Source organism: Aplysia californica, unplaced genomic scaffold (genome assembly GCF_000002075.1).
Source record: "Aplysia californica isolate F4 #8 unplaced genomic scaffold, AplCal3.0 scaffold00379, whole genome shotgun sequence".
Lineage (NCBI taxonomy): Eukaryota > Metazoa > Mollusca > Gastropoda > Aplysiida > Aplysiidae > Aplysia > Aplysia californica.
Window position 1 is genome coordinate 650,101 of NW_004797649.1, and position 22,540 is coordinate 672,640.

Below are 22,540 nucleotides of genomic sequence, written 5' to 3' on the forward strand. Positions count from 1 at the left end.
CAATTCTGGCAGATCATTGGCCATCTTTTTTAACTGTTCTAAGCTTTAAAAGCAACATTTTTTTTGCGTGAGAGAGAAAAGAACTTGCAATTTTGGAAATTGTAGCTACATGATCTATTTTTTTCTGGCTTTTTTTTTCAACATTTATAAATAATTCTCGAGTACAGGCATCGAATAACAAATGAAGAAACTGCAATTTTTCTTTTTTTAAGCAAAATTTTGGGTTTAGTACATCTGAACATATATTGTAGGTTTCTGTTCGTCTTATTGTAGAACAGTGCCTTTCTTGCTACCAAATTACACTTTGTGTTCAAAATAGATGTATGCCCCGTCAGATGAAGTCTTGGGATGTCAACAGTTTTACCGGAGATTATTGAAAGTGTCTCTTTGTCATGTGTACTTTTTAACGTCCTTTTTAATTGTTGACGCTCCCTTTATGTCACTGTAAGTAAAATATTTACTACTGGAAGCTCAGTTTAGATGGTAAAGGTGGTGTTGTTTGCTCTTGTTCCTTTTTTCCTATGAAACACCTACCATCCTTATCTTTCCTTCTTTTTGTTTCTTTGTATGTTTCTCTCTAAAATGTATAAATCAATAAGAGTAGGTTTCGGCCATCACCAGGGCATTATTCAAAATTAATCCCTATCAAACTGAAAATGTTTAATGTGTCCCACACGCTCATATGACCTTATGCAGTTGCGAATGCCGTAAAACATGTACCGAAACAAAAAAGTATAACCTATTTGTTTTAAATGTGCTGTAAAACTCCGATCAAAACTTTAAAAAACATGATAAAGATGATGTTTTGGATTTGCAATGTTTCCTTCAGCATCCAAGAACTGCGAGAGGAACGTCATGCTTTGAAAAGGGCTCGAGGGGAGACCATTGGGCCGGAGGATGCAGACGCTCTGATACCCCCAAGTCTCCGAGGCGCTCCTGAGTATGAGACATCGGGGGGAGGAGGAAGTCACCCAAGAGGTGGAGGCTTTAATTATGTATATGGTGAGGTCACGCCTCAAATGTACACCTTCTTGTTTTTGTTTAATTGCTATTGGGTTTTTTTTAATGAGGTGGGGGAGAATGGTAGTGGTTTGAGGGGGAGTAGTTATTTTCCTTTGATACTTTGTAGTGTTTTTCATGTTATTTTCAGTATGATGGCTTGTAATATTTTCTGATTCTAAAACTGTAAGCGATAAGGACAGTAAGGTTACATCTCAGATGTGGCTTCATATTTTTGTTTTGTTTGATTGTTGTTGGTTGGTTGGTTTGTTTGTTGTTTTTTTGGTCAACTTCCTCTTGAGACTGTGGGATTATTTTTCTTTTTAGTTGACATTGTAAAACTCTTACTCAAACTAAAATCAGCTCTTTGTTTCGTATTTAACTTGTAAGTGGTAACTGTTTGAGATCTCATGTTGTTATAAAAGTTTTGTGTAATGTTTCTTATGTGGGTGATTAGCGGGTACTCTGGTGTGGTTTGCTCCTTCTTTCCTATCAAGTATCTTATTCTTCTTATCTCTCCTTCTTTTCTGTGTCATTTACTCTCCAGTAATAACACTTCATTTCAAACTTTACACCACAAAGACATCTTTTTTGTGTTGCAAGTGTTGTAAAACTCTTACTCAAACTAAGCGGTTACTCAAACTAAGCGGGTGGTTGGAGGGTGCCACCGGTAGGTCCTGCTTCTTTACTCTCTCTCTGTTCTGTCTGTCTGTCCAATCTTTTCCCAGCACTAAATGACCATTATTGTGTGAATGTGCTTCTTTTTTACTCAAACAAAGAAACAAACTAAACTAAACTAAGCTCTGTGTTGTTTTGTCTTTAGTTTGTGAGTGTTATCGTGCATTCCTGTTCTCATGAGATCTCCTGTGGTAATAACAGCCTCGTGTAATGTTCTGTCACCAGGAATGAACGACACTGGCGATGAGAATACAACCAACATCTACGTGGGCAACATCAACCCAAAAGTAAGACTTCCCCGTCAGGCAGGTCACTGTCTACATAGTTGTCTGCTCATGAACAGACCTTTTGCTCATTTTTCCCTGGTTTGTAGATATATCTGCGGACATTTCAAAGTTCTGACGCTCTGGCACCCTCTGTGATCTGGAAAGTCAAAACTTGGATGCTGTGCTTACTCTGAGCAAAGTGGAATATGTTGCACGCGTCTGTAGTTGAGTGCGCGTCAGGATTTGTTCACAGTGACCCCTGTCGTGAAAAGAAAGAGAGCTGTGAGATGACGCTCAATTGCCACAAGTGCAATGGGGAAGGCGGAGCATGTCTTTCAAGATGATGTGCTTGTGTGTGGGTCGGAGATTATTGACATGTTGTTTCTGAAATGGCCCTATACTTCTGTGCCCGTTTCAGGAACAGAACAGAAAGCTGGTGGTTGGCTTGTTTTGTTGCTCCATGTGCAATGAAGTAGGAGCTGATCTCTTGGGAATAGTCATGGGGGAATGCTCAGGTCTGATTATGTGTGAGGACAAACAGGGAGCACTGGAAGTTGAGGCTTTCGTTGGCTGAAAAAAAGACGCTGACATACTAGCCCAGAGATTGCCAAGGGAAAAAAACGAACACAGACTAGTTTGTTTATGTTGTTTTCTCTCAACTTTAATGTTAGACAATGCTTCGAGGAACAGGAAAACTTTGTGTTTCATGTACTTTGTCCAAAGTCAATAAGACAGTGTTATTTGGAAAAAATGGCCTTTGAAGATCATTATTCCTCAGTGGTCTTTGTATATTTATATCATCATCATCATCATCATCATCATCAATGCCTTTCACCCCTGGCAGTGTATAGGCCACATACAAACTTATATTTACATGCATATGTATATTATGTGTAAGATGAATGTTATATTTTCTGCAGTTTAGTTGGGTTTTTTTTTTTTTTTAAATTGTTCAAGATAGAAATCCTTTTCCTTCATTTTAATAGTTAAAGATAGAGAATCTCAAAGGGTGGATTTTGTTTTTAATCAATATTTTTAATCCTCAATATCCTCAATATATGTATCAACATATTCCTCAATATCACATTTTTAAGAGTATGGAATGTCTTACTCCTACAGAAGTGAAAGTTACTTAAATGTTTGCAGTTTACAATAAACTAGTCTTATGCACTTGAGTGTGGAAAGATAAGCCTTTATCGTCCCCCCCATAGTGCAACTGAATTGATAGACCTAACGTTGTGTGCTGCTGCGTTTGATCATAGATGACAGAGAAGGAGCTTTGTGAGATTTTTGGCAAGTATGGCCCCCTAGCTAGCGTCAAGATCATGTGGCCGCGCACGGAGGAAGAGAGGTCCAGGGGCAGGAACTGTGGCTTCGTCGCCTTCATGAACAGGAAAGATGGGGAGAGAGCCATGACCGTGTTGAAAGGTGAGGAAAGCAGGTCTGCGGTATGGGCTCTTTTGGGTTTTCGTAGCAGCTAGCCTGTATGTAAAAAAATGGTTTTTATACGTTTTGGGGGGGGTCCTGGGTCGTTTTTATGATGGAAAATGTATGCTCTCTGTTTACAGACCTGCCAAGCCCAACCCCTAAAAAAAAAAATATAAAAAATTATGAACTGTCAAGGGGGAGTGATAACGAGAGTGAAGCTGATAGGTCAATTGTTGTTATGTCTGTCACCATAGTAGTTATCTCTTAGACATGAATTTATTAAATGCAGAACAATGCATGTAAATTGAAGAAGAGGTGCGATACCAGCTGAATGAATGGACAACGGTTTGTTCAGTAGAATACCGATTTTTAAAAATGAAACGGTTTTCTTTTGCGATCTTCAATGTAGGTTCTTGCTTTGGTTTGGATTTGTATTCATGACTTCTTCTGAATGTGAGTTGAAATTTATTTTAAAAAGAAGTAGAGGCAGCAGTGGTTTGCATACGTTAAAGAAGGGATATATAGAAGTTCTGTTGCTATTTGTGTTGACAAAGGCTAGTTAACCCTATCCGTACGCCGTATTGTACTATCGTAACCATACGACGTGGGAAACTCTGTGCCACCACTTTCCAAAGAGGAAATTTACTCGTTAATCCGATCTGTATGCTTTGCATAGCTGTCTGTCAAAATGATTTTTTGAGAAAAACTGAAAGTTTCAAAGAGGTCTTCGCACTAAAAGTATTCTAAAATGAGAAGAACACAACCATGGAGGTACAAAATGACCCCAGGGTGTACCTATAGGGTTAGTACAGTGCTTTGATTTATATAGCAACGCCAATCACTGGCCTTATTGAGTTGCAAATGTTGTTGGACTCTTTACTCACTAAAGCTTTCCAAAAATGTTTTGAAATGGAAAATGCCTTAAAATATGGCTTGAACACAGGACCATTAATGAAAAATGACCTTTCAGGCAAAGAGGTCAACGGCTTTGAGATGAAACTGGGCTGGGGCAAGGCTGTACCCATCCCCCCTCACCCCATCTACATCCCACCGGCACTGGCTGAGCTGACACAGCCCCCACCCCCCTCTGGCCTGCCATTCAACGCACAGATAAAAAAGCGGAAAGACCGCGAGGATGAAGATCAGCTGGAGTTACTCTCGGAGAATCCAGAGGAGCTCGAGAAGGTAATAGAGGCCACATGCTCTTGTGTCGGCCCTATGCTTTTATTGTTGTTGTTGTAGAGGAAGCCGGGAGGTTGGCAGGTGCTCTGGTATGCTTTCCCCCCTCCTATCAAACATCTATCATCCTTATCTCTCCTCTTTCATTTCTTCTTCAGATACTCTCTAGTAACATCTCAAATCTTTGGCACTTATATGACCTTTTTGTGTTGTAAGTGCTGTAAAACGGTTACTAAATCTAGGGGAATGAGGGGAGAATTTGGATGTAGAATGACCTATTTTTATGATTTGTGTGGGTGTTTTTCATCCTTTTTTGTTGGTGGGCACTTTAAAAGTTTTTAATAGTGCTTTTTTTTGTCAGGAGAGTGAATACTTTTGTCTCTCAAGCATTGCTTTTTTTTATTTAAGTTTTTATTTTGTTTTCCTCTTTGAATTAAATTTCCATTGGCCCGTAATAATTATAAAAGAATTCAGCTGTTAAGTTTTTTTTAGTGTATATTCAGGTTTATGTTGCCATGAAAATTATCAAGGTGGGTATCAGATATCTATTTTAGGCCAGCTCACATAAATTCTAGACCCACAAAGACCATGACTGCTACTTTACAGGCCCCTCTAGTTTTTATTTTGCCCACAATTTGCCTTCAAATTAAAAGTAATTTGATAATGTGATTAATTGAGTGTAAGTGATTACTACTCTTATTAAATTACAACTAAATAGCATATTCTGTCATAGTTTACTTTTTAGTTTAGATACAAAACTTTTGCAATGAATACCTAAAACTCTAATCGTTCTGTTTGTCTCTTTCAATCGCCATTTCTGCAGACGTTAGCGAATGCAGTTGTGAAAGTGGTAATCCCCACAGAAAGGTATATATATCTTTATCACTTTGTCCTACCCACTATTTCTATTTCCACCCTCTCATAATGAGGCATAGGCAAACTCTTTTCAAAAAGTTTTCTTTTTTTTTTTCATTCCTCGTATTTTCCCATGGGTAGGGGAAAAGTCGCTCATTTAAAGCTGCCAGAAGATTTTTGTGCTCTATATAATGGACAGGCTACCACTTACAGGGTCTGTTGATATTGTTGGCCAGTCCAAGCGTGTGAAAAGGGGGGGGGGGTGAAATGTGTAATATGATGAACACAATGAGTTTATAAGTTGGTAAAGTGAAATTCTTTTGGTTTACACAGCAAGATTTTGTCCAAGGGAAATCATTTTCATGCTCTGTAAAACAGCACACACATTTTGAATTGGGGGGGGGGGGTGTTAATGGTATAATGTTGATTAGATTGTCACTAATGAGGCTTTGGTGTGGCATAATAATAATAATCATCATCATAATATAATAAAGATCACTTCTATGGCACCCTCTCCATGATAGCCTTATGATCTCTTGCAGTAAAATAAGATTTAAATGTAATTTGATTAAAGAACATGTACACAAAAATATCCCTTTGATGGTATTTTATTTGGCTGACAATGAAACGTAACATTCCATTAAATAGAAATGAAAATTTTTAGGGGTTAAGTTTGTCAGTTCTCTAACCCTTTGTTGATTTGGAAGGGGGGGATCATGGAATGAAATAATGAAATAAGGATGGAAGCAAAAGTGAGATTGTGATGGTATGATCGAATAGCTTTCATCCTTTTCATGTGACTTTACCAAGATTTTGAAATTCAAAAACTGTTCCGAATGAAGTTTTGATGTTTTTTGGTTGAGTGGCTGGCAGCTATAAATGAGATTGACAGAGCTGTAGGGGAAAAAAACAAAACAAAAAGAAACCTTTCACAACTTCACTGGACATGGCGGAGACTTTTGAGGAATGCAGCGGACCACGGCCAGACAGACAACACCACGACAAGCGCTTCGAAAGGCTCATGATGCGCTTGTTTTTGTTTTAGAACTGTTTTTGATGTCTCAGACTTGGGTGTTGAGAAAAACAATGCGGGATAAGAGAGACAGGATCAACGCATGAAAGTGTTGAATGTTATATGAGAGGAGAGATGGATGAAAGAGAGAAAGTATCGTGAAGGCTTAAAATAAGTTTACGGTGCAAGTTGAGAGAATCACAAAGGCTAAAAGGAAGTTGATGGTACAAGTGAAGAGAGAGAGGGAGTAAACTATGAATGTGAATGCGAAGTAAGAAAGAGAGTCATGGTATAGAATTGTCTACCCAGAAAGAGCAATTTGTTTCAGTAAGAGATTTTCCTTTTTTTTTTTGTTGAATGTTGAGAATAATTACTGCAGCTTTTAAAATGTTTGCCTTTGAAACATTGGGAGCAAGACAGCTTGTAATGAATGACCAGAGTGTCCTTTACAAAAGGAAAATATAGAATTTTCTATTTGTACATGACTGTACATATTGAAGGTTTTTTTAAATGGCTTTGCGTGACTTGTTTCTGGTTATATTTTTAGCATGGATGGAGAATACTTCTTCCTGTATTGTTATGTCAGTTGCTGAAGAGCACATCCTAGATTTCAATGTTTTTCAAATTTCAAGTTCAATATTTCTCCCCTCTACTTTGTAAAAATTTATTTTTTGAATCTTAACTTTTAAAAATAGTTTTACAATGGAAAGACCATGAAAGAAAGTGAAATCATAAGAATGTGTGCTGTAATTTTGCGTTTCATATGTTCATGTTGAATAGCATGAATGGGAAGTTATGCTGAGAAAGTGTGTGTGTGTGTGGCTGCTTATGTTTCTAGTTTTCTTGTAGTCAGTATGCTGTTCAGTCTTGATTTTGTGATGAGACGTGAACATTGGGTGATTTTAAAAGGACTTTATGCTAACGCTTTGTTCTAATCAATTGATCTATGGGTTGTTTTAATTATGCAAGTTATAAATCTTAGATTATCGTCTTTTGCATTAGAGTTTGTTCACAATTTTGAAAAGTCAGAAATTATTATGAGACAGACACAGGTAATTCATGATTTACAATGGTGGCGAAAAACAGGTTTTTGGATAAATTTTTCAGTATTATCTGATAAGCTACTTGTAGGGATAGGTTTATTGTTTAAAAATACCGTCTGTTCCCCCCCCCCCCCCCCCCCCACACTTTTATTATGTAATGTGATGAGGTTTTAGAAACGGATCTATAGATCAATGCAGGGTTGGGAAAATATTTCTACTCTCTATTAGTTATGTGGGTCAAGAAAAGGTAACTGTCTCAACTTTTGGTAAATAATTGCCATAACCTTAGTAGAAGAGCTTGAGTTTGTACATTTATGTAGTCCGAGCATTTTGCTCTCAGATGATTGTTCAGACCTGCCACTCATCCTGATTTAGTCGGGATATCCCGATTTTTTGCCTCAAATCTCAAGCATCCCGATTTTCCCGATTTCGATGGCGTGCATCCCGATTTTTTGTCCCAGTCTGCTGTTGTGCTGGATTTTTCTAAAAACTTACTCTGCCTTCTCCTTCATAGCGGGAAGCACCCGTTGAACTTTTTGTCAGTAGGAACTTGGAGCACTAATTCCCAAATATCAATGCCGCATTTAGTAGTTGACCCCCCCCCCCCACACAGTTGTGTGTGATCTTTGCCCGCACTCAGAATTCTCCGATGATAGCCTGGTAACTGTTACAATTTGGGACATACAAATAATCGATAATATTCGTAGTTTCGCTTTTACTTTCAAAACTAGCCTTGTCCGAGTGTTCACACCAAACACTTGGACGAGGGACAGTCTTTCTAACCCTTACACAACAACATGTAACTGCGCTGACAAGACTAACATACGGCTGTTGTCGTTGCTTTAGTCTGAACGCATGATGAGGGATAAGATATTTTTTGGGTACATTTGGTGGGTCGGCCGCCGTCATTATCCTAGAAATAGAACGACTGTAGCTCATCCGAGTGTTTTGTGTGAACGCGCAGTTAGTCGAACCCGTTTGTAAAATTGTTTCAATCGTGCATTCGCATCACGTGACGTGACATGACATCGCCGTGTGAGTTCTGCGTGTCGGGGACCGTCCGTTGACGGGGTCAACTTAAGTTCATGTATTTCGGGACTCATTGGTGGGGGTGGGGGGGGGGGGGGGGGGGTGTATAAACATTTGGACTAGGAGTGCTTGATGTGATGGAACAGGATTTACAAAAATAATGATAACTCGCTCGCGCACACACACACACACACACACACACACACACACACACACACACACACACACACACACGCACCCAAACAAAGACACACAGATGGCATTTAGACCAAGTAATTTATGGACACCCCTGGAAAAATTTTAAGTCAGCTTTGGCAGTCACCTTGTTGATTTGCTTTTGGTCCCGATTTTTTCTCCCTGAGATCCTGATTTTAAGGTTTCATAGAGTGGCAGGTCTGGATTGTTTTTCCCTGAAAGTAGGTCATTTTTGGGGCTAAAAATTTGGATAGTCTATACATTTCAGTGTTGGTTAAAAATAAATTTTTTCATTATTTTTTAAACATTTTTTTTTTTTAGAAGGGGTGAACAGTCTCTAATATTATGTTTAAAAAAATGTAAATTGAATGCAGTAATGTGGGTTTGCCACAAGACTGGGTTGATGTTGTTTTTTTCAAGGTCATTTTGAGAGCATCTTTTGGAATATATGGGGAGGGAGTCTTGTTAATTTTGTTGTTTTCCTAAAGGATTCTTTCTGTTTATAATTGTTGTCTTGTTTGGTTTAAGGTTTAATGAGATTGCATATTGTTGAGCTGCATTGCTCATGAGGACTGGTTGGCTGGATTGGGAGAAGCTGTTTGAGACGCTTAGGCATTTCTCAATATTTAAATGAGACCCATCACCAGTCCTTGATCTCATGAAGATCAATCACTATTGAAGGCGAGATTTCACTCTAGTGAAAAATGAGATTTTTCAGAAAAATCATGCTCAGCTCCTAAGTTTATTTATAAGTTTATTTAATATTCAGTACATCACGCCACATTGTTTTTTTGTGTGTATATATCGGCACGATGTTTACTTTCCAATCTGAAAGTAACATAGAACCAAGTAGTATCTTTATACTGGAACCTCTATTGAAATGCAAGCTCCAGTTGCATGATATATACGACCTTTGATTTAAAAATTGAAAGGTGGAGAGGTGAGGAACTGGGAACAGGAAGCAACTATCTGTGGAGATACTTCTAGATTGAAGGTCTCCAAGCCTCCAACTGCCCTGCTGTGTCAAACGTATTCCATTTCCGCATGGAAGGGATGCTGCACCAAATGCTGGTGTATCCTATATGTATTTGTTTTGATGAAAAAAATAGTTTTGGGCTGGCATGGCTAGTTGCAGATTTAAGAGTTGAAAGGTGAAGAAGGCCTTGTGAAAATTGTAGCAAATTGTAATTTTGCTAGCTGGGATCTGCTCAGCAGAGAGAACTCCTCCCCTCCCACTATCAACAGTCTACAGTATAAAATGATTGTCTTTGTTAAACCCAGATTCATCAGATGGAAATACAAGTTCTAGTAATATGATACTTTCCTGTACGTAAACCCAATACTTCCTCACAATGTAAAGAGGACACATCAAAGATCTTGAGCAACATAAGAGTGAACAAATTTCGGCATACTGCAAAAGAAAAAAAATCTGGTGTTAAAAAAAGTAGCCTTTGAGCTTATGCTCTTCGGCCTCGTGTAATATTAAAAAATGTGGGGGTCTTCGACATGTGTTCTTCGATACAGTATAGGGTATCCAGGGCTGCCCATCATTACCAATTTGGCGATTTGTATAACGTTTTTACAAAAATACGATTGTAATACCCCTGATTCAAATTTTTTCAAACTTTTGGCAACGCCAACCCATTGCCAACCTTCCTGGTGTAAAAGTAAGAAGAAAAAACTACCAGAGCGGACAGTCGGAATGTCGCAACGTCGCTCGCAAATCAAACTTTAACAACCTGTCTGCACTGAACCCTTGTAGTTGCCCAGTGCCACTTTGCTCTTAGTAGAGAAACTTTAGAAGTGTCAAAGCCATTTTTTGAATTTTGAAGGCAGATTACAGATTACAAAATTTATATAAAACATATTTTGGTCGGCGGGCAGCCCTGGGTATTATCCGTGGTAGAGATGGGATGAAGAGGTTGCTGTCAGAAGTCTTGTAGCCTGTGACCATCCACCCCCCCCCCCCCCACAAAAAAACCCATTATAAATAAAACGACTTGTAAATGTACAATTTGAAACTGGCAGATAGTACAGATAGTTGACCGTAAGTTGTTCTTGAATGTGCTCTTTGGCACGACTTAAAGCAGGCAGCCCTGATTTAAGTTTGAGTTGAGTTTATCTCGGGGGGGGGGGGGGGGGGTGTTTGTGTTTGCATGTCCCGATGCGGGACCTGGCAAGTGGAGTCATTTCTTGTTTTCAGACAACTGCTGGCTCTGATACACCGAATGGTGGAGTTTGTTGTTCGCGAGGGACCCATGTTCGAAGCCATGATTATGAACAGAGAACTGAATAACCCGTTCTTCAGGTAAGCTTTCTATTTTTTTTATCTGATTATTTTTGATTATGTGATCTATCTTCTAAAGGGCAGAACGAGATATTGGGACCTTTAATGAAAAATGGTTAAGCCCTTTGCCTTACGTGCAGAAGAGATAATTGAATTTCCAACATGGGGATGTATTATATTTTATTGTGTGTCTCCGTCGGGGTTGCCCTAACAGATTGACCTATAGCAGTGTGTGTGTGTGTTGGGGGGGCTTAAGATATCAATCAAATATCTTTGCAGTGCCAGTCGGAGAAAGAATATATTGTATGTTGACCCACCGTTTAATTTGCTGTCAAATCTCGTTCCACTTCATTCCTAGACAGGTTCGCTACAAGTTAGTTTATTCCTTGCATAGGATTCTTTGTTCTGTTTTGGGTTGTTTTTTTTTGTGTGTTTTTTTAATTTTAAAAACTATTGTCAATTATTTTCAGATTTCTGTTTGAGAACAAGAGTCCAGCGCACACATATTACCGATGGAAGTTGTACTCTGTCCTCCATGTAAGACCTAAAGTTTCAGTTCTCTCTAAGACTTTGGTGTAAATGAGAGTGGGTGGTGGGTGTTCTGTTGTAGTCAGTCCTTTATTGAAGTCCTTAAATCCTAGTTTGCTTAATGCCAGTAAGGGTGGTTAATGGGTGTTCTGCTGTAATCTGCTGTTATCTGTACTCTTACAAATCCTAAAGTCGAAGTACCCTCACCGATGTATCTGATTATTTATGGGAGTGGTTAATAGGTGCACTGGGGTGTTTTGTCCTCCGTGCAAGTGCTTTAGTCTTTATTCTCTGGTAGACCTTAGTGTGGGTGGTTGGTGGGTACTCTGGTTATGTATGGTTTGCTCCTTCTTACTTGTTGAGCATTTATCATCATTGTTACTCCTTTCCCTTGTATGTTACTCTCTTGTAACACCTCTTATCTTTGGCGCTTATGTTATGTATTTATGTTGAGGGTGCCGTAAAAATTGAACTAATACTTTTTAAAAGTAAACAACCTACCTAAGTTCTCAATAGTTTTTATGCACACCAGGAAGCTGAGAATGTTTGTGAGTGTTCTAGGGTCTGCAGAAGTAATAATAAAGTTCGTGAAGTGCATAGAGCTTGCTGTTGAACAAGATGTGCTATACAAATGCTAATTTTTTCTTCTAAATTCCCTTCCATATGTGAACGGCTTAGGGTGACACTTGTAGCAAATGGCGAACAGAAGAGTTCCGCATGTTCAAGGGGGGCTCCATCTGGCGGCCACCGCCCATCAACCCCTTTACTCAAGGCATGCCCGAGGACTTGGTTAACCGCGAGGCCAACTCGGAGTTTGAGGTCATTCTGCGCAAAGGGAAGCTCACCAACAGGTCAGTCAGTTGGGACTCATTTCTGCACCATACAGTGGAACCTGTTCCAACAGCCACTGGTCCAAGACAATCACCTGTTTGAATAAATTCCCACTCTCCCTTACCCACCCCTTGTCCCCTCTGCTCTTTTTTTTTTCTTTAAGAATGTTATAATGACATTGTCCAAGACGTTGACATGTCTAAGACAAACACTTTTCTCCTCAACGATGGGTGGCCAGCTTGGGAATATTCTATTGTATTTAGTGCTCTTTCTGTAATACAATTTTAAAAAATCTTTTAGCGGGTGGTTGGCGGGTGCTCTAGTGTGGTTTGCTCCTTCTTTCCTATCAAACGTCCATTGTCCTTCTCTCCTCCTTTTTAATGTTTGTTACTCTTTCGTTACACATCTAATCTTTCGCACTTATATGACCTAATTATGTTGCAAGTGCTGTAAAAGGCTTACTAAAACAAATAAAACAAAAATGTTTTAGGTTGGTCTTCGAAAATGGTGAAGAGAGAATGTTTGTAAAGACAAATCAGGTATTATTGAAGAGTCAGTGTTTGAAAAGACAAAGACAGATATGATTGAAGAAACTATGTATAAAATATACAGGGACAAAGGAGCAATGCAATGTATGAATGCATATTGATGAATCATTAGCTTTGAATTACATGTAATTTTTGTCTTTGAAAAATTCATTGAGGTTGTAGTGATTTTTTTTTATGTTGTAGTGATCATTTCATGCAGATGAATAAGTTTGGGGTTGTTGAAAAAAAAAAAAAAAAGACGAAAATTGTGTTCTACTATATTCAGTGATTGGAAAGGTTTTGAATGTTCCACTTTTTGTTTTGTTTTTCCTTTCCAGCCAGAGAGACCGGTTAGAAGACATGCTTCGAGAGTTAACCCCTGAGCGGTCAAAGGTCGCCGACGGAATGGTGTGGTGCTTGGATCACGCGGAGGCAGCTGAAGAGATAGTGGAGTGTATCTCAGAGTCTCTCAGTATCTTGCAAACACCGCTGCCTAAAAAGGTATGAGAGGTGCCAATATATTCCTGATTAAACTGGAAACCCGGATTTCTGAAATTTGTCAGGATTTTGTTTGAAGTCAAGCAGATCATCGTTGAGTCTGGATATTAGATGTTATTAGATAACATAACCCCTAAATTTTATATATTTTTTTTGTCCCCGCTTGCATGTTTCCACAAGTTGGAAAAAAGTTCCCAAATTTTTTTTTTGAACAGTGAGCATCTCTGAGGGAAAGAGTAGAGGGTTGGACTATAGGAGGGCCAGTCTACATAACTTTTGCTTTCTCTTTTTGTAACATAGCTATCCTTCTCAGAGGTGAACACCCCTCCCCTCACCTGTTTAAGGTTAGGAAATAATTAATGTTGAATGATGAATTAAAGATAGTATGGTGTTATAGAATGGAGTTTTTAAAAATATAAGAAAAACATTTAAGTTGTAGTAAAGTTGGAATTAATAAGTTACTAAATGTATTGGGGAAGGGGGGGGGGATTGTGCTTAAGTGTTTATAGTCTTGTTATTATTTGTTTTTATATAATATTATTCTGCATCGTGTTTCAGATTGCTCGTGTTTTCCTTGTGTCGGACATATTGTTCAACAGCAGCGCCAAAGTTCCAAATGCTTCATTCTTTAGGAAATTGTAAGTTTTTATTTCACCTCATTCTTTCATTGGAGAAAACAGGGAGGGTTTTTTTTTGTTGTTGTTGATTTTTTTACTGTTTAATTAAAACTTATTTTAATGTCTGGTTCTTGGACTTGAAATATGAGCAGGCTAATTAATTTTAGAAAATGTTTTAATATTGTTTTTTACACCTGAGTATCCAATGAAATGAGATTCAGTTTCCAAGTCCATGATGCGTTTTCATCTCTTGTGGTATAGAAAGAATGATATCCATAATTGGAGCTGTTATCTGTCTTTGTGTGTGACTGCCACAATTTCTGTGTATTTTATCATTTTTCCTTTCATGAAACAGTTTTCAAGGAAAGCTGAAGGATATTTTCAAAGATGTCAACGAGTCGTATGAGAAAATTGAGGGCAGATTAAAGGCGGAGCAATTCAAGGTAAAGGCTTGTCTATTTTAAAGGGCTGATGTATGTTGAATGGGTCGATATGCATGAAACATGTCGGAGTGTAAACTGTCAAATCCTTAATTTTATTTTATTGTGAAGCACCAAGAAGTGGGCATTATAGTAGTGATCTTTATTGTTATTATTTTTATTTTTATATTTTAGTATGGGTCCTTCTCCGATAGTGGGTGATTGGTGGGTGCTCTGGTGTGGTCTGCTCCTATCCTATCAAACTTCATTCTATCTCCCTTTCTTTTTCGTGTTTAGTATTCTCTTTTGATATTTCTAATCTTCAATGCTACATGACCTTATTGTGTTGTAAGTGCCGTAAAACACAAAAACAAACTTCTCCAACAGGGCTACACCTGTACACAAGTTACAAAGTTTTTCTTTTCGTATCCTATTGTAATTTTTCCTCTACTTCTTTTCCCCAGCAAAAAGTGATGAACTGTTTCCGTGCGTGGGAGGATTGGGCCGTCTACCCAAACGATTTTTTGATCAACTTACAGAACATCTTCCTGGGACTTGTGGCGCCTACTCAGGTGAGCACGCTTTGATGGAAAATTCATGATAAGATGAAGATAGATTTGGTGTTTCTTCACACACACGCTCTCTCGCACACAGGCGTACGCATCCGTATTCTCTCTTGTTTGCTTGCACTCATGAACAGGCTCACAGTCCCACAAATATGATATAAATGGACATTGATTGTTAACAACAATAAAGATAGAGCCAGATACATATTCAGTAAATCAATAGTCTGATTGTAATAATAAGTAACAGACACCCGTGGTCGCTCTTGTTCATCCTAGCTCTTTCGTTGGAAAGCGTTGAGAGGGTTTTTTGTTCAAATGGGTCTGGGGTTGTTTTTTGTTAGTTTTATTTTTTTTTTGGGGGGGGGGGGGGTGGGGGTTCTTGTGTGTGTTCCTGATCCCAGGATCTGTGGGATTTAGATCGTTCTATACAGGTGCATACACGTCTTCCAGCGTTTAAATTAGGATGCAGCCCTGGCTGATTGGGAATAAGAACTCTGTGGTCTTGACTGCACAATTTGTCACATTAGCTCTTAAGGCACACCAGTTCAGGGCACGCCAGTTCAGGGCACGCCAGTTCAGTCAACACAAGAGCTAGACTGTTGTAGATGGTCTCATTACTGGCACCAGGCCTTGGGTACCAGTACTGGGAAGGTACCAGCTTTTTTTTATTTTGTTTAAAAAAAAATTATTTCAGCTTTGGGGAGGTTCCAACACCACACGTTTAATACAGTGAGGCCAGTGCCCTTGAAACCAAACTAGGCTGGCAGGACACACACATGCATACTCGCACAAATAATTTTCAAATAAAAACTTGAAATTAGTATGGTGTCATACATGAGTCTTTTTACAGAGCAATTAATATTTAACTATTAATAAAATCAATGCATTAAAGAGTTGCAATGGCATCTCTAAATTTTTTCTCTGTCTAAAGATAGAAAGAAACATAAATCCTTCTCATTATTTTGACAATTTCTCTTTTGCTCAAGTCCTAAGGCTGACTAACATAGGATTTGTATGGTTTTTTTCTTTCTCAAATACCTCCCCCCCCCCCCCCCGATAAATATGATTATGTTATGACCCCGAAGATGTGGTTTTAATAATGATGTCTGTGCTTTTTTAGTTATAGCTTACCTGTATCTGTAAAAAAAATAATTCAAAAAAAAAATTTCCCTTCTTGACAGAGGGAGGAGCCCCAAGAGGAGAAAGATGAGGAATCTGTGGAGGTGGATGGGGCGCCCCTGGAAGATGTTGATGGCATTCCACTGGCGGAGAAATCCTTGGTCGCGGACGTTGATGGGGAGGAGCTGAAAGAGGATGTGGATGGGCTGCCCTGTAAGTGGTGATTACTGCTGTTGTTGTTTCTTTGCCTATTCCTCCTCCTCCTCCTCCTCCTCCTCCTCCTCTTCTTTTTCTTCTTCTTCTTCTTTTTCTTCTTCTTCTTCTTCTTTTTCTTCTTCTGCACAGTTGAACCTTTAAAAACGACCACTTCCCACTCCCCCACCCCTCATTTTTCTTTATTATAATGACACAAAGTTGATGCTCATAATGTTGGCTAAAACAGCACCTGGACATGGATGGCTGGTGCCTCTATTAATAAATCATTGATGGTCAAGTCTCATATTGTAAAATTGTTCGAAGGCTACAGGTGACTCATTTTGCCATGTTTCTACACACTTATTATTGATGGTCGAATAAAATTTATAAAATTCTGTTATTTATCATCAGCAATTTGTAAAATGTACAAAGTCTTAAAGTGCCCCCAAGGGCGGTGTTACTGACTGAAGTGTCTTTAGTCCATTCCCAAAGGGGAGACATTAACATGTTCTTATTCACAGTAGAATTGTAAATGGGCTGATTCATCAATGTCATGCTCATAACTGTGCCTGAACTGCAACAGAGAGTTGCTGCTTTTTCTTTCCTAATCCTTACTGTGTTCATTTTTTCCTCTACTTCTTTTGTATGTTGGTCACACTCTTGTGACCCCTATTTCCAGGGTGCCTTTATAATAATAATAATGAAGGTAATTTCTGTAGCGCCCATTTCCGTGTAAACACAGCTCTTGGCGCTTTACATAAATGCATGTACGAACAATATTCACGCACGCGACATACACTCTCATACTCACACACACACACACACACACACACACACACTAACACACACACAAACACACACATACACTAACGCACACATGTGCACACACATGCACGCAAAACACTCTCACGCACGCACGCACGCACACACACACACATCTACTTGCTTATCACATGCGCACGTTTACATATCATTACGAAATGAGCACATACACGTACATGATTTATAGTCAAAGCAGACTTTGTGCTGTTGAAGCTAGAGAGGTGAGCAGAGTACGCCTGATTCCCTGTAAGGACTTCTCTGTTGACATCCATTCCTTGGTGTTCATATGATCTTGCTGTTGCGAGCACCGTAAAACCTCTACTAAAACAAACAAAAGTCTTGAAGGCAAAATTTGTCATAAGAGAGAAGAAACTATCATTCTTTAAATAAATATGCCTATGTTATTTGTTTTTTCTTGCTCTTTTCCACATTTAGAATAGGAATTTGGACCAAATAATTTTTCGAGCTTATGTAACAGTTACCCTCAGAATTCGAAACTACTGGTTTTTTAAATTTCCAAATTTTGAGCTTAGTGCATCTGAACACCCGGCTGGTGTACTATCAGTGTGTTTGGCTTCCACTGAAGCAAAGTGCTGCAGGCTTGCCAACTGTCCTTTATTTCCCGGGACCGTCCTGTATTCGGCATACAGGGAATTTGAAACGGCATTATAACAAACATTACACCAAAACCAGTCCCACTTGATGAAAGTTTTGTTCATTGTTTCATAATACAGTATAACACGGATAGGTCAAACTCAGAAGACTCGGAATCACGCTTCCGTCAAACTGTGCCTGCCGTCCCGTTTTTTTTGTTTCTTCTTTATTTTTGTAAGATATTCCTCGAACTACAGATCTCTCGAACTACCGAGGCGGGGCCCGACAAATCAGAGCTATTCGTGTTGATGTTCGCGGGCAGTGTTGCATACAGACATAGGTCATTGCAATACTGCCAACGAGTTTTAAATGTTGGGTCTCCTTGCTTGATTTCTGGAGAAGTTGTCAAGCCCGGTACTGTTACACGCCGACCTGTTCTGTTGTTTTTCTCCAGTGGGAGAGGTTGACATTGACGGCGAGCCTATCACCCCCAAGAAGTCAGTGGCCCTGGCGGCCCCCGCCCCCCAGCCGGCCTTTATCCGCTCCAAGTGGGAGGAAGTGGACGAGACTGAACTGGCAGCTCAGGGTGAGAGGACAGCGCAGTTTGGTACCTTCGGTACACTCCCAACTGTTTTGGTGGGATAGTTTGTGGGTAGTTGGTGGGTGCTCTGATGTGATTTGCTCTCTTCCTTTTTTTTTTTATCAAACATCTGTCGTCCTTTGTCTCTCCTCATGGGTGATTGGTAGGTGCTCTGTTGTGGTTTGCTCTTTTTCTTCCTTATCCAACATCGATCGTCTTTGTCTCTCCTCCTGGGTGGTTGGTGGGTGCTGGTGTGGTTTGCTCTTTCTTTCTCATTAAACATCCATTATCCTTATGTCCTCTCCTCGCCTCTCCTTTTTATTGTGTTTGTTACTCTCTTGTAACATCTTTTATATTCAGCATTTAAATGACCTAATTGTGTTGCAAGTGCTGTAAAACTTAAACTAAAACAATACTAATGGGATAGTTTCACAACAGCACTAGTGTTTTTAATGCTCCTGCTGATACATTTATTTCATATTCTTATCTCTTTTTGCATGTTATATTGCTCTTTTTAAAAAAATAGTCTGGATACTTGATGCATTAGACAATGTATGTTTCCATGGGGTAAGAAGAGTTCGGGATTTTATTTCGAAGCCTGTTGGCACCTCAGTGTGGTTGGTCTTATGTGTGTGACATGTCTGTCTGTGTGTCTGTGTTTCAGCCATGACCACATCCAAGTGGGAGATGCTGGAGGCGGAGGATGAAAACAACGTGAATGATGCTGGGGAGGACATTGATGGCCTGTGAGTGACTTGTTCTTGCTGGTTGTTGGTGTTGTTATTGTTGGTGGTGGTGTTGTTGTTGATGCTCGTGTTGTTGTTCATGATGGTATTGTGCTGTTGTTGTTGTTCTTCTTGTTGGTGGTGTTCTTGTTGGCAGGGGCACTGTTGTCAATAATAAGATTATGTCCCTTTTATACCATTCTATGATTGAAAGCGTTCTATTATTTTGTATTTGCTGCCAGGCTGGGAATTGTAAGGTGAAAGATAAAGAAAAATTTGACAGAACCATTAAGAAAGCCAGCAAGATCTCTGGATATGATTTTACTAGAATTTATTAAATGTTTAACACCACAAGTAAAAAAAAAAGATATAAAACATTATACAATGACCCATCACACCCCCTTTCCACGCAAATTTTCAAATCATGCAGCGACAGATATGTACCTCAAAAAACAAAGAAAGAAATATAAAAGTTTTTTTTACCATCTAGCTTAAGGCTATTGTCAAAATAAACATAGATGTGTATTGCTCTTTAAAGTATGTATCTATATAACTCCAAAGGTCTTGTTATTCAATTCTTGCATGTGGTTGAATGATGCATCTGATGTGATATATACATTTTGGGCAGCTTTACTTCTCTTTTCATTTTAGAATTTAATGAGAGTAATATATAATTTAAATTTTTATGTATACCTGCATGTGTTTTTACGGTCCTGTACAGCCAAGAAATGTTTCAATCTTATCTTATCTTGTAAGTCAATGCTGTGGAGGAAGTTGATGGCCTGTGAGTGGCTTGTTGGTGGTGACGATGATGTTGTTGTTAGTCCAACATTTTGATACAAGGTGTTTCCAGGCTGTTTGGAGAGAGATTCAATTAAAAATAAGGTCATGTAATTGTTTAGAGAATGAAGAGTATTTGTGGGTGATTGATTGGTGGTCTGGTGTGGTTTGCTCCTTCTTTCCTATCAAACATCTATCGCCCTTATCTCTCCTCTGTAATTTAATTTCTCCTCTGTATGTCACTCTCAACACCTCAAATCGACCCCCCCCCCCCCCCACAGGGGGCAGTGCTACTGGCTGAAGGTGTCTTTAGACCTTTCCCAAAAGGGTGATGTCAACATGTTCTTATGCACAGTAGAATTGTAAGTGGGCTGATTAATCAATATCATGCTCATACTGTGCCGGAACAACATAGGGGGAACTGCTGCTTTTTCTTTCCTCGTTCGTTCTTACTATCGTCATTTTACCTCTACTTCTTTTGTATGTTTGTCACTCTCTTGTGAACTGCTATTTCTGGGATGCTTTGATAGTCGAAGCAGACTTTTTGCTGTTGAAGCTAGAGAGGTGAGCAGGGTAAACCTGATTCCCCGTTTGGACTTCTATGTTGACATCCACCTCTTGGCGCTCAAATGACATTTTGCAGTTGCGAGTGCAGTAAAACCGTACTAAAATAAAAACTCCTCAAATCTTCAGTGTTTATATATGTACCTATCTGTGTTGCTCGTGCCATACAATTCTCACAACAACAAAACCAAGAAAAGTTTTTTGCTCCGTCCTGGTCAGGCCGCTGGACGACCAGCAGCAGCAGCAGTCTAACCTCCAGTCTGACGACAGCGACAACAACAGCGAGGCGGGCTCCTACAGTGCGCTGCGATCTTCCATACCGGACAGCGCCATCGCCAACCTCAAGTACAGCCAGATGTCGGAGGAAAGGAGGCAGAAACTGCGGGAGATTGAGGTAAACAATCCCTCCCCCCCAAATCCTCCTCCCATCCTCCCACCCCCCCAGCCCCTATGGAAAATTATGTTCGTTTTTTGTGTTTTTTAATATTGTGATGGATTTGGAATCTGTCATTCTTTTCTCTCCTCCTTTTCTTTGTATCTTGTTCTTTAGTAACACTTCCAATCTTCTGCACTTATATGACCTAAGAAACCCTCTGTTGTTTTCATCTGTCTGTCTTGCTTATTCCCGACACTAAATGACGGTCATCATATCAATGTTCTTTTCTTTACTCAAACAAACATGATTTTTCTGATGCTATCGTTTTGATGGTGTCCCCAGTTGAGTGGGCGGTTGGCAGGTACTCTTGTATGATTTGTTTCTTCTTTTCTTGCAAGCACCTGTCATTATCTCTCTTTTTTCTTTCTTTTATTTTTGTATGATACTCTCTAGTAACACCTCTAATTTTTGGCATTTATATAATTAAATTGTGTTGCAAGTGCCATAAAACTTGTACTAAGAATTATACAAGTATATATATGTGATTGTGTATGAGCGTACGCGCATGTGATTAGCAATGACCACGAAAAACATTTTTTTTGTCAGAAAGTGTTTGCAAATAGGTGCATTTTGTAGCTGTATTCCCACAGAGCATGGAACTTTTTGAATTTTTGAAATCCATCAATAAACAAAAAAGTTACGAATTTTTAAATCAATTAATTTTTGGCACACTCTTATATAATGAAAAAAACCCAAATACGGGACGTTCTTTGGTGAGTTTTGAGACAATATTCGTCATAACTCGCTCATTTCTCGGAGTATTTAAATGAAACTTGGCAACCCAGTACATTTTCTAGTGCAGAATCTAGTCTTGTTTTCAGATTTTTCATAGCTATCCTACTTTTTGAGTTATGAAGACGTTTATAGGTAAAAATGTGGCAGTTTTCGGTGCGTTTTGAGACAATATTTGTCATAGCTCGCCTATTTCTTGGAGTATGTAAATGAAACCTGGCAGTCTAGTACAGTTTTCAATGCAGAATCTAGTCATGCAGTCAGATTTTTAATATCTATCAAACTTTTTTAGTTGTAAATAAAAAGTGGCGTTCTTTACAGATTTACAAAGATTATCAGTCATATCTTCTCCCAAAGTCATGATATTTGAATGAAACTTGGCAACATAAAAGGTTCCTCCTTGCCAAGCAATACTCTGGATCAATTTGTCACAAAAATGTAAGTAGAGAACTGGATTTATTAGTCTAATAAATCCAGTTCTCTTCTAGTAAAAGCATGCATACTTTGTTATAGAAAATAAGATCGTCTCTGTGTATATCCATTGATGGTCAGTGTCCTATTGTGTGGTAGATTAAGATGTGTTTAGATAATATAGTTTACAAGTCATGGGAATATTTCTCAAGTGTAGGCTACAACTCATACTATAAATGTAACATATTTACACCCCCCCCCCTTCTCTCTCTCTCTCTCTCTCTCTCTCTCTCTCTCTCTCTCTCTCTCTCTTTCTCTCTCTCTCTCGCTCTCTCTCTCTCTCTCTCACGTACACACTTTCGCACGCGCGCGCACTCACGCACGCACGCGCGAACGATATCAATGTTTAAACGGGACTATCTTCCCAGAGTGGACTAAATAAGTACCGTACTCTTTAATAACAATCTTAATGCCTAACTTTTCCAAACAGAGCACACAGGACGAGTCCAAGTGTGTGCTTTCCCCAGAGGGAGAATAGGCTTTCATAACGCAAACCCAATGCCATACCACTTCTCACGATGTTTGCTTTTCTGTTTCTATTCTTCTGTCATGCAATCAAGCAAAT

At 39.1% G+C, this 22,540-nt stretch overlaps 1 protein-coding gene across 3 annotated transcripts in view; it reads left to right on the plus strand.

The window, feature by feature from the left end:
- Positions 1-22,540, plus strand: part of LOC101859346 (U2 snRNP-associated SURP motif-containing protein) — a 38,204-nt gene that overhangs the window by 10,414 nt on the left and 5,250 nt on the right. For 2 of the 3 annotated variants that reach the window (XM_013085486.1, XM_013085485.2), the window contains exons 6-21: positions 830-1,002; positions 1,903-1,964; positions 3,206-3,371; positions 4,342-4,556; positions 5,374-5,417; positions 10,888-10,992; positions 11,442-11,508; positions 12,178-12,350; positions 13,196-13,358; positions 13,914-13,993; positions 14,328-14,415; positions 14,856-14,963; positions 16,139-16,289; positions 18,142-18,273; positions 18,932-19,013; positions 20,556-20,730. In XM_013085486.1, coding sequence (XP_012940940.1) covers positions 830-1,002; positions 1,903-1,964; positions 3,206-3,371; positions 4,342-4,556; positions 5,374-5,417; positions 10,888-10,992; positions 11,442-11,508; positions 12,178-12,350; positions 13,196-13,358; positions 13,914-13,993; positions 14,328-14,415; positions 14,856-14,963; positions 16,139-16,289; positions 18,142-18,273; positions 18,932-19,013; positions 20,556-20,730 — 1,984 coding nt within the window. The remainder of the gene's footprint in view (positions 1-829; positions 1,003-1,902; positions 1,965-3,205; positions 3,372-4,341; positions 4,557-5,373; positions 5,418-10,887; positions 10,993-11,441; positions 11,509-12,177; positions 12,351-13,195; positions 13,359-13,913; positions 13,994-14,327; positions 14,416-14,855; positions 14,964-16,138; positions 16,290-18,141; positions 18,274-18,931; positions 19,014-20,555; positions 20,731-22,540) is intronic. The other variant, XM_005103568.3, reaches the window with a different exon arrangement.